The 12681-nt window shown below is 34.3% G+C and overlaps 1 protein-coding gene across 1 annotated transcript; it reads left to right on the forward strand.

Moving 5' to 3' along the window:
- Window positions 1-5011: 5011 nt before the first annotated feature.
- Window positions 5012-6624, forward strand: LOC149567016 (uncharacterized). Its single transcript, XM_089820222.1, has 3 exons — window positions 5012-5636; window positions 5721-5808; window positions 6175-6624. The coding sequence occupies exons 1-3, from the start codon at window positions 5374-5376 to the stop codon at window positions 6217-6219; spliced, it is 396 nt and encodes a 131-aa protein (XP_089676348.1). The 5' UTR covers window positions 5012-5373; the 3' UTR covers window positions 6220-6624.
- The last annotated feature ends 6057 nt before the right edge of the window (window positions 6625-12681 follow it).

A 12681-nucleotide genomic window follows, 5' to 3' on the forward strand; every position in this document is an offset into this window, starting at 1 on the left:
TTTTTGAGGGTCTAAAACTAAACCATTTTGAAAATAAGTTAGTAGTTTAGAAAGTAGATTCAAAGGACTATTACTTTTATTTTTGTCATATCTTAAAATTTTGAGCGTAACAATATTCAAATTCTTGTCAAAGTTCAGAAATTGGTAATTTTAGAAAAAAAAAGTGTCCACTTATACCCCCCTTTTGGCACCACAACTTTGTGCACTTACCCAGAAATAAGAATTCACACATTTTGAAACAAATATTTAACGTGAAAATCTTGCAAAGGGAAAAACCACTTGGGAACCAACAACCCAATAATTTCACTCTTCTGAAGTGAGCTCTACTAGGAGCCAACCATGTTAAAGGTTTACATGCATATTTTTAGTGTGACCTAGTTAGAGGATTTTAACCTAAGATCATCTACACCTTATCACTCGTTATCATTACTAATGAGTGACCTACTCTAAAGGACTTATAAACATCACTAATCAATGTTACCATGTAGGATTTCACAAATGTGTTGGGTCCACTTGGTTAAGATATTTTATCTACATCTATGGTAAGAAAGTAACAATCAAATAATCTACTAGGTTTAGCACTACCTTGCTTGTTCAGATCTCAGTTTCACTCAGTTTCTTCCTTTTGATCTCTTTCTAGCTAATTCACACACCATCTCTTCACTTTAACACTTCCCTTGCTTGATTTATTCACCACTATTTTTTGTACTTCACCTTGTCTTTATCTTCTTCTTCAATTCTTTCATGTCATCAGAAATACCAACAAACAATCAGCAACCAAAAATTGTCTCATTCATCTCCTTAAATAGCTAACCTTTTCCTTCCAGATCCTTACAAATTTTGCCGCTTAATTCAAATCATAGATCTCAAATTCATTACATCTAGTCATTCAGTCAGTAATAGTTCACCTCAAAGTTTGTGCTCATTTTGAAAATAGAAACCTTCTCCATTCAAGCATCTTTGAATTATTTCAGCTTTTGATCTCATGAAAAACTTCATCTTTATCCTTTATGCTTCTCGAACATTCTCAAATTTCATCATTTGTTAGCCTCAAATCAAGTTTTTCTTGTTTTATTCACTTTATAAACATTAGAATTACTTGGTTAACACTAAACTTTAAATCTTCTTTGCTAGGTGCTCAGTGCCAACCGTAATCACTCGATTAATATTGTGTCTGTTCTTTCACCAACTCACTAGTTATGAACTTAGTCACAACAGATAATGATTGCAAAACAAGCAAACCAACATTATATTATCATAGTCAAATTCATTTAAGCAACCATTAAATACCAATACTTATCAACTCTGTCATCATTATACTTTCTTCAAATCCTCCTCATCAATCAAATGATATGGTACTATATTGAATTAGCATAATGTCTAACCAACTAAGGCTTGACATCAATGAAAAAATAACAATTGATATGAATCTTTTACATACATTAATAACATTATTAGTTACATGATTAGTTGGGGCTAGCAGAACCCATGTACTTAAAATCCCAAAAAATACTAAATACAATTGTAAGATTACTCATTTTTAATTTATGATAATTTAAAAAGTTTCTGGAGCTTCATTAATCCCTCGTAGCTAACACAAAAATGTGTCACATTTGAGAAACCATTTCAACTTGAATAAAGAAAATTGATCTCTTTGAAACATTTTAACATTTCTTATCTTTCTAGTTCTAAAAAGAAGCAACTTGAACTTGACTAAGAAGTTTCTTGCATTCAATAACAACCTTGCATCAACCAAAAACATTTTCTTTGTTTTATGTTTCCATTTTGTTGACCATGTGAATAGTCTTGCTCCTCTAGCTTTGTTTCATCTACGAGCATAGGTTTGTGGAGAAGACCTTTCTTGGATCATATCTCTTTGATCGCAGTTCTTAATGTTTTGTCATTTTTGTACTCTTATTTGTTCTTGCTTGTGGTGTGTTCTTCTTTTGGCACTTCGTGTAGCATGCGAGGATTTGATTACATCATGTTCAACCATGTATGGAATCATTTGTGGCTTCTCATGTTGGTTTTTGGATCACATGTGTACCTATATTTGGGCTCGCACATTCTCTTATGTATAATTGTGTGTTCACTCATCTCTTTTATTGAGACATGACCTATATGTTGTAATACATTTCCTAAATTGAGATTTGTGATCTTCTAGCCAAGTTGCACGTCAAGGTGTCTATATTATATAATGAATTATGTACCATAAAGGAAGAAAGATTGGATAGATTAAGCTCTTGAGCAATTAAGCTCACACATAGGTTTTTCTATTGTAAATCAAGGTTGGAATTGTTAGCATGAATGTTGATGATACTACTTTGGGGGAGTATCCTAAGCATTGGAAAGTATTGACGTGTTGCATTCGTAACTCTATTTATCATTGATGTCAACATAGTATGGTTTCTATAAAGATTGACTGAGTAGCAGATAGAGATCTTAGTCGTATGAAAAATGGTTTGATTGTCTGGTGATGTGCAACCATGGATGTGCTCTTTAATATGTCTTGATGATGTGGTTTAGTGCACAAAATATTAGTCAGAGATGTATGAAAGTTGTACCTAAGTTTCAGAAAGCAGTTCAGAGACAAAGCATTAGGAAAGCAGTTCCTGATGGTTATTTGGTATCTTTCATCTAAGATGTAACGAGAAGATGTGCAGTCAAGTAGTGACAGAGGACAATCCATTGGTGATGTCAACAAGTGTGCAAGCCCTAGTATCACACATGTGAAGTTTTATATTGACTGTGAGCTGACAGTGCTATTGTAATTGTAATTAATTAATTATCTTATTATAATTAATTGAGAAAGCCTCAAGGTCGACTCAAGGAACTATTTTGAAGATATGGTATAATGGAAAGATGTTTTCCTTCATTATAATGTGTCTTGATCATTGTATGAAGTGTGAAGTGCAAAAAGGAGTAGAGTGTTTGGTAAATGCGTGTAAGAAATCCAAGGAATTATTGGATGTGAGATTTGTGACCTAGTTACAAGATTAGAAGGAGCAGAAGTCTGGTTGATAGGACAGAGGAAGAGGAAGGAAGTACATTTCATTTCTATTATTCTGCAAGGAATAATACAAAGATCATTTAGACAGTGGGTTCATTGGTCTTAACCTTGAATCTATTTTGGTAGTGGGTCCAACCGTCTTCCACAACTCCTAACAAGGTTGGTGCAACTCCCAACAGGGTTGGAATCTCCTAACAAGTATTCAAAGTCTCCTAACAGGGATTCATATGTACTGAATGTATTCATAGACTCCTAACAGAGTCCATCCTCTAACAAGGAAGATTTATATTAGTACATCATCTTGTGGGTACCATTCCCACTGAGGTTTTCCCTTTGATCAAGGGTTTCCCTTGTTAACATATCTGGTGTTATTGTGTATGAGAATCTTGTTGTGGTTTGTGATTATATTGCTCATATGGTTAAGTTTGTTTAAGGTTGATAATTGTGATAATAGTTGGATAATTTATTCACCCCTCGCCCCCTCTCAATTATATTGGTGGACTATATATTCTAACAATCAAGTAGGCATTACACTCGGCATGTTGTAAGCAAATTGAATTGGATCTTTACTGAATTAGTTGAATTTTTTTCTTTGCTTCTTATCTCTCATGTTTTGCTCCCCTGTGTTCACTCTTGCTGCTCTGTTGGACATCTCCTTTGGGGATTCTCCATACCTTGCCTCATTAGGTTGTCTCTATTCTCTTGTGAAAAAATCTATAAAGAAGAAAGGTTTTAAAATCTCATCCAAGCTTTTAAGATCTTTAGTTCACAAACTAAGCTATACATCCAATTACTAGTTTTGAAGGCCCCATTTTCTATATTGTAGCCACGATAATACAAAATAATACAATATATGATGCTTTTGTTCCAATTTCTCTAGAAAAATTTTGGTGCATCATGGTAGGTGGATCCCTTCAACATTTTAGAAGAAAATTCTCTATCTACTCTCGACAAAGACATCGATAATTGCACGTCCTTAACCAAAGTGGACTAGAAGGTGACTCCCCAAGCTTACATTATTACACTAGATGTTCTAGGTAATGGTTTTCATTTTAGGAAATTTGTTGCACATTCTTCTGAAACTCTCACATTTACAACAATCATGAGTGGATGAGATAGAGAAGTATTTTTTTGAAAATTCAGCTATGTGAATTTGGTTTTTCTCATTAGTATTTTGTATCATAAAATGAAAAATTAAATAGATGTATTGTTGTTTAATCCCTACCATTTATGACATAAACCACAATCCTTAATGAAAATAAATGATGACTTAATTATATTTGCATGGGGTTAAAAAGAGGTGTTAAAAAGAGGTTGAGTATGTAAAGTGAGTGAGTGGGGAAAGTATGAAGGAAGAGAAAAATGATTCTAAGAAGTGACATTGGCCAAAAAAAAGTAGAAGACAAGTTTATTTCATATAGAAGGAATCAATTCTACTCTTAAAAAATGTTGTCCATAAATGTCTATAAACTCTCAACCATTAATAAATATAAACAATTTTTTTTAATTGGTAAACAACTAAAATCTAATTAATCATTTTTTTTAATGTGTTAAGTGAATTTGATCCCAAGACCTCCCATATAAGAAGCTTACAAGTTACCATTGTACTATAGGCTCTTGCCCATAAATATAAAGATAAACAATTTTAATCTATACAATGCTCCAAAAAATAAATTTATTTAAAAAAAATTATAAATACAACTTTATATATATATATATATCAGTGCAAGATATTCTCTTGAAGTGCCCATTGTTAACTTAATTGTCATGTACAAAATATATATATACAATTATTTTTAAAATAAATTAGAGCAAGATATTCTCTTGAAGTGCCCATTATTAACTTAATTGTCATGTACAAACAAATTGAGAAGAATATCTCTCCGTCAATTTAAATAGCTTTACGCTATAACTGAAGATTTTCAAAAAGATTTTAGATTTTTTCCCCCAAAATGTTTATGATTCTTAAAGACGCCTCATAAGGGTACTTTATAACATCTAATTTACTTTCCATTTTTGCTGTGGACGGCAGCGGATTTTGTATCAGGTGACCGTTAACCCTCCAACGTCTTTATTTCTTTGTGCCCTAGTATATTCCCATACTCAACTTTCCTTTTCACGGTGATTGGGATTTGAATTCTTTGGTCGGTTGCTATTACCTATAAGAAGCATTGCCTTGCCTCTCCGAATATTTTCCCTTCATTCGATTAATTGTCTTGCATTGTGTCCGATTTCTATTAATTTGTAGCAGTGTTTCTCTTTGATTTTCTGTTTTGGGTGTTGGATGCTCTCATTTGGGGCACGCCCTTTTATCTGCAAATTGTTTTCTTTTAGGGGTTTGCATAATTACATTCATAATCACAATGGAGAACGAGTTTGTAACTCCTGCAAAGCAAATGGCAACAGCAGGGCACTTTTCCTGTCCCCAGGTTGCATCTGATGAGAAAACCCCATCAACAGAAGAAACGAAACTCGCGCCTGCATTGACGGAGCAGCAGAGCAATATAATGAAACCCACCAAAGGAGAAGGCCAAGAGGAAGAAGAACAAGGGAAAACAGGTAGACACCCCGAGCGCGTTATAGTTCCTCTTCATCAGCAGAAGAAGCTATGGAGCATGGATGGAAGGTGCAATTTTCAGCCCAATCATACAGTCCGTTAAATGATAGTATATGTGTTTTCTTGTGAATATAATACATGGGTTCAATGCAGGTACATGAGCCCTACAGATCGCATTATGTCTCCAGTCACCCAAGTCCTACTTGCAAGGAACAAAAAGGTTCCTCTTCCGCCCTCAAAGGTAGGTTTCCTCACAGAACTTCGAATTCTGTGTTTGTCAGTAGGCATAATGTTTTCACACTCTATGTAAGTTATTAGGTCTTCGTGTAAAAAAAATCATCATAGGTTTGTATTACATTGTGGGGTTCATCATTTGAATGAGGGGAAAAAAATGATGGATCACGGAATGTGATCTACCATGTTGATGAATTAAACTTAGTCCTTTTTTCCAGAAGTATTTTAACTTCCTCATTTGTTTTTAATCTACGAGTGTTGGATGCGGGGCATACAATCTAGTCCTCAAACTGATTTCGTGTACGCCCTTTGTTTTCGGCATGCTGTGCTTCTCTTCATTTTTCTAATGATTGCAGTAAAATTTGTGTAACAGGCTGTAGATGGCATTTGTAACGATTCCGAACCTTCTGCACCATGAGTTGTGTATTAAGAAAGCTTTCTGGACGTTGATGCGGTTTCCAGACTTTTCCTGTTGTTTAAAGTTTTTCATAATTAGGGTATGATTTTAAACTGTCAGAATCGCATTCGAGACAGTATACCTTAGATGTGTGCTGGAAGTTGAAGGCAAAAATTGTACAGCTTTTGTTTGATAGGTGTATAGATTAACTGTGAGGAAAATGATGGTTTGTCATTCTCAAATTTTGTTTGAGATTTGTGTTTCTCTTTTAAATCAAGGCAGTAAAAAGAGGATTAAAATCTTCCGCTTCTTGTTTATGTATCTTTGATCCTTGAATTATTATGATGTATATTTGATGATATGAACTCTGCTCTTATTTCACATATATCTGTATTGTACTAATCATAATTGTTCTGTTCTGAGCAATCTGTCTCTACTATAAATTATAAAACGTCTCCTATAGATTTCAAATATCGCCGAGCTTTTGACGCTTCACAAGCATTTATATTTTAACGTGTATATTGATCATCGTTGCTGGTTATTTCCGAGTATATTCTCATAGTTGCCATCATCATCATTGTGGTCATTTGGACTAGGATTTTTCGATCTCTGTTTTTTTATGTGACTCACGGCTCTTCCAAATAAGGGTCTCTTAGTACATTAACTGTGGTTGCTTGGACTAGGATTTTTAGTTATGTTTGTTTATATGATGGATAATGACTCTCGTCTCTCCTAAATAAAGGGGCTTTTGGTACATTAGTCCTCTGGTTGCTTGGACTAGGATTTATAGTTCTCTGTTTGTTTATGTTATATAAACAAATTTAGCACGAGGCATAGTCAGTTGTGCTGTTCAACTAACACCTCTCATATTATCTTGTTTTTGGCATGTTGTGCTTCTCCCACTGATGACTGAGGCCTAAATAAACAAGAATCTGCTGATGTTTTTCCAAACAAAAAGACACAAGCAAATTTAGAATCAGCAGAACACTTTGTAGCATACATATAATGCATATTCTCCCTAATCATATGAAATGGCTGAAAATTGTTGCAAGCTATTTCTGGATTTGATTGTGTAAGTACTTTTGCATCAACATTTTGGATCACACTCCATGATCCTGATGATGGATCACACTATACTGATGTAGTTTGCAATGACCTGATATAATGCATATTCTCCCTAATCATATGAAGTGGCTGAAAATCATTGCAAGCTATCTCTGGATTCGATTATGTATGTATTTTTGCATCAACATTTTGAACCACTACTACATGATCCTGATGATGGATCACACAATACTGATCTAGTTTGTGATGACCTCATATGATGCATATTCTCCCTAATCATATGAAATGGCTGAAAATCATTGCAAGCTATTTCTGGATTCAATTATGTAAGTATTTTTGCATCAACATTTTGGATCACACTCTGCGATCTTAATGCTGGAACGCCCAATACTGATACAGTTTGCAATGATCTCATAGATTGTGAAAATCTACTTTTGCTCATGGCTGAAAATATCAGTTTCCTGGCATTTTGAACATTTTCAAACATAAGAAAAAAAATGAAGAACTAAGTTTTCCTTGTTCTTCAATCTTTTCTCCCCTTTCTCTGCATTTTCCCTTCATCCAATATCTAATTGTTGATGCAATATTTTTTCTCTTTTCTCCCCACCACATTGTCTGTTTCTGTTTTCCTCCCTTTTTTTATGTACACCAGATGCATAGGAACTGAAAGGTACTTCTCAAATTGTGGGATGATGGATAAATGATAGAATAGTTGTCAAAAGTACCACGTCTACGCAGTTATGTATGTCATAATGTGAAACAACATTGCAGATAGCACACAATAATGAAAGCTCCATAATATGGAAGTGTATGCAAATAATCACTATGTAATCCAGATTGTTGATGCAATATTTTTTCTTTTTTCTCCCCACCACATTGTCTGTTTCTGTTTTTCTCCCTTTTTTTATGTACACCAGATGCATAGGAACTTAAAGGTACTTCTCAAATTGTGGGATGATGAATAAATGATAGGACAGTTGTCAAAAGTACCACGTCTATGCAGTTATGTATGTCATAATGTGAAACAACATTGCAGATAGCACACAATAATGAAAGCTCCATAATATGGAAGTGTATGCAAATAATCACACCTGCCCACCTCCGCAACTAATATTACTCACCTTATTTAGTATGTTACAACAGTTTTTCAGTCCTTAGAAAAACACTAGCATTTAATTACAAATTTAACATCAACTATCTTTTTCCTATATATTCTGTTAACATAATTACTAACTTATTTCTCGGCCAAAAATCCAATTTTTCAAAAATTCTCATTAATCACAAAGGAATTTTTAAGGATGAGATGGAAGTTAAAATCATATTATGCAAAACAACTTTGTTTAGCTAAAAAGTAGGTAGACATAATATTTAGACTAGATGAACCTCTTGAACCTTTCCACAAATACATTAAACCTCCATGGAAAGTTCCTATCTGAATTCAGATGTGGTCTTTTTCCTGGCCTTATACTCTGTTTACATAATGACTAATAACTCAGCCAAAAATCCAATTTTCCATAAATTCTCATTAATTACAAAGTAATCCTTTTAGGATGAGATGGAAGTTAAAATCATAAATGCAAAACAACTTTATTTAGATAAATAGTAGACATAATATCTAGACTAGATGGACCTCCTGACCTCTTAAGAGAACCTGCATGGAAAGTCTCAATCTGAATTCAACTCTGTTGACATGTATACAGACCTGCATGGAAAGTTCCTATCTGATGTCAGATATGATCTTATACGAAAATACGACAAACTGGGTAACCTCCCTGTTTGCCCCACCACATTGTCTCTGTCTTGCTCTGTCTCTCTAATCATGGGACTGAAACGCACTCATACATAAGAACTGAAAGGCACTCAATCATGGGATACAATTCACATTGAACCTGTGTGGAAGTTCCTATCCGGGCTTAAAAACTTCACTCCATTTTAGTGAGGGTGGAATCCTACACCAGTTTAAGTCCAACTCCAAATGCAGTTGTCTTTTCTAGGGGCTTGATCAATGGATATGTATTGGAACTTAATTGATCCCCTTTGAACCTTGTCTTTAAGTGAAATGATGTTTGAAACAATGTATTGTTTGAGAGTTCGGCAGAGCTCTAATTATCATAGAAAATGATTATGGGATCCAAGTCTTGATCAAACAATGTGCACGAAATTTGTGGTCTTATACCAATTTAAGTTTGACTCCAAATGCAATTGTCTTTTCTAGGGGATTGATCAATGGATGTATTGGAACTTAATTGATCCCTTTTAAACCTTGTCTCAAGTGAAATGATGTTTGAAACAATGTATTTTTTGAGAGTTTGCCACAGCTCTAATTATCATAGAAAACAATTATGGGATCCAAGTCTTGATCAAACAACATGCACATAATTTGTTAAGCCAAATGACCTACTAGGCAATATTGGCTGCTACAGGCTTTGCCCTAACTATGCTTAGTGCCACTGAAGTTTACTTCCTAGTCTAAGCAACAGCACAAGGTGTTCTTGTTTTTGGCTGCAGTACTTCCTCAATTAGAGTCTGTATAACTCTACTTCTTCAATTCTCCATCTTATTGGCCTGACTATGCTTGGTGCCACTGAAGTTTGTTGCTTAGTCCATTGATGTTCACTTCCTGTTTGCTGCACTACTTGGTCATTTAGAGTTTGTAAGAACCTTGCTCCTTCAATTCTCTATCTTCAAGATATCTCAAACCATATTCCAATGGGTCCTTCGAATATTCAAACAAATGTTTTTGCTAAATAAGGCACTTGCCTTGGTTATAACATGAACTAGTATTGACCAAATTCATCGAGAATGTATTTATTGCCTAAACAGTGTGTGGGATAAATCACCTCTGTGTTTTAAGTTGTTTACCTTCTTTAAATAAGTGATGTTTATGTAATTCTTAATTTGAAAATCTCTCTAGGATGAATGCTCATCTTAAGATCTCACTAGGAAAATCTCTCCTGATCCTTGTGAAACATCATACCCAATAAAATAATGCATTAGGATGAATGTCCGTCTCAAACTCAGGATTCAAATTTGAGTTGCTTTACACCTATAATGAACAAACCATCTAGATAAAATATCAAAATAAGAATATCTACATACAATATCAACAATTATGTAATACAAAGTAGATTTGCTTCACTTTTGCCAACCTCGTAGTTAGTAGATTTCCATCTACTGTAGAATACAATAATCTCCATCACTTTTGTAAATTCTAGGCTAGATTCTTCTGGATTGATAAAAACTTGTTGATTTCATAACCTTTATCGTACATCACTGTAATTGAAAGCAAATTCTTTTTGAGAGTAGGAACAAATAAAACATCATCCAAAGCTAGCTATAGAGGTTCTTAGATGTAGTCGAAAGGGAATTATGCTAACTATAGAATTCTGCTCTCAAAATATGTTAAAATATTTCTAGGTTGATGTCATATGTTGAGAGGCCCCATTGTCCACATACCAAGCACTTCACAAAATTGTGCTAGAAAAAAAAAATCATTGAGAACTCTTTCTCAAACTTGTCAAAAAATTAGTTCAGTCAAGTTTTTGCATAGGTTACTACTTGTCTTTGGGTGCTATTTTCCTTGGTTCTTCTTGTTTGGACAATGATGCTTAATCACCAAACATATGAAAACCAAAACACTTGTTTTTACCCTTTCCCTCACTATTAGGATGTCTCCTCATCCTTTTTGTTACTCTTAACTCTCTTCCATTCTTGACCCAGAACTGTAGGTTACACTTGCTAACCTAGATAAATTGTGTCAAAAAGCCACTCGAAATATAAACCCTAGATGTTGCTTCAAACCCTAGCAATAACCTCAAAATATTGCTGCTTTTAAATGAAAGGAAATTGAGGTAGCAAAACAACTTTATATACTAACCTTGTGTAATGTCCCTGTTTGGGAGGATCTTGGATCTTGCCCTAAAATAACAAGTTTCATAAAATGAAGAAACATAACATAATTAGAGTTATATATAATTCTACCAATTAAAATGTTTTAAGCAACATAAATCCTGGTTTAGGACTTGCAATCGTGCTAGATATTATTGGAAATATAATCATAAGACCAATTTGTTTTATTAGCATTAGGGTTTAGCAACTAATGGTTGCATATAATCAGTAGCATTAGTGGTCATTTGTAATAACATTAGATCAAACAGGCAACATACTTAAACATACTAATCAACCATGTTGGAGTGTTGAGTGAAGCAACATGATATGGTGCATAGAACATCCCTCATCTAAGCTCAAGTGGCAAACACTTTGGACATCCAGCATGGGACGATTTACATAGTGGGGAGCCTGTTTCTGCCTTACCTATTTGTGCTACTTCATCTAACCCACATACAAGTGCACTGACCATCAATCTACACAGGTTTCAGAGGAAGCCACAATCTGGCACCGAAAACGTCTCATCCAAGCTCAAGAGCAGGTCATAGGCACATCAAACATCTAGTGTGGGGTGGTCTACTTAGAAGGAGGTTATGTCTCTGTTCTCTCCCCCTTGCACTCCCTTACTAAACTTGTCATGATTGATAGCAGCAATAGAGAAGATATTATATATTATTGCCTATATCTAATACATGAGAGGTTATGTAAATATTGTATCATGTTGTATACATAGTATTTCATATGTGATAATTATGTATAGAAACATTATCATACAACAATATTTTCTATAATCCCAAATGGCTGCATTTTGAGATACAAACCTCTTTACTCAATACTGGCTCGTCTTTCACTTCCTTGATTTCATGATCTTCTTATTGAATACCTTCTACAAATCAGGCTTCCTTCCCTTTATATCCTCCATATAGATAGGGTCATACCTTTTTTTTTTAAATTTGAAAGGATGGACCTATTTGCAATTGCTGTCCTTATACAAAGTCACAATCTTAATTGCTTTCGTAATTCTTAATTTAATTTTATTTAAATGCTTTTAGAAATCACTGCCCATAGAAGTATCAAACATATTAATGGATTGATATTCTATGAACTGGTATTTTCTTTTATGAGCACCAATGCAAATTGGATTGCTTTCCTTCCTTGATGCCCTTTTTTTCCAAGAGGAACAATTTTATATAGCTGATGGGAGGTTGAAGCACCACAACACTTACAATGGTGGTGTCCCTTTCTAACTTTTTCACTGCCCTTCCAAAACTAAATGCTGCTTTATTTATTAGTTAGCTGCTACTTTAGGCACTAATCTAATCACTGTCTTTTATCTATGATAATCAATGCCTCAATTGCGTAGATCGTTGTCTATTAACTGATTGCTACTTTTAATTGCCTGATACATGGATATCTGGGCAAGATAAGTTCTATTTGTTTTACTCTTCCTTAGACCAGGTCATGACACCTTGGGAGGAGGGTTAAGCAGGACTTTAGAGATCTTTACAATAATTACAAAAGTTTAACATC

The sequence above is a fragment of the Cupressus sempervirens genome, chromosome 3 (genome assembly GCF_028749045.1).
Source record: "Cupressus sempervirens isolate cs-2001-9-10 chromosome 3, ASM2874904v1, whole genome shotgun sequence".
Lineage (NCBI taxonomy): Eukaryota > Viridiplantae > Streptophyta > Pinopsida > Cupressales > Cupressaceae > Cupressus > Cupressus sempervirens.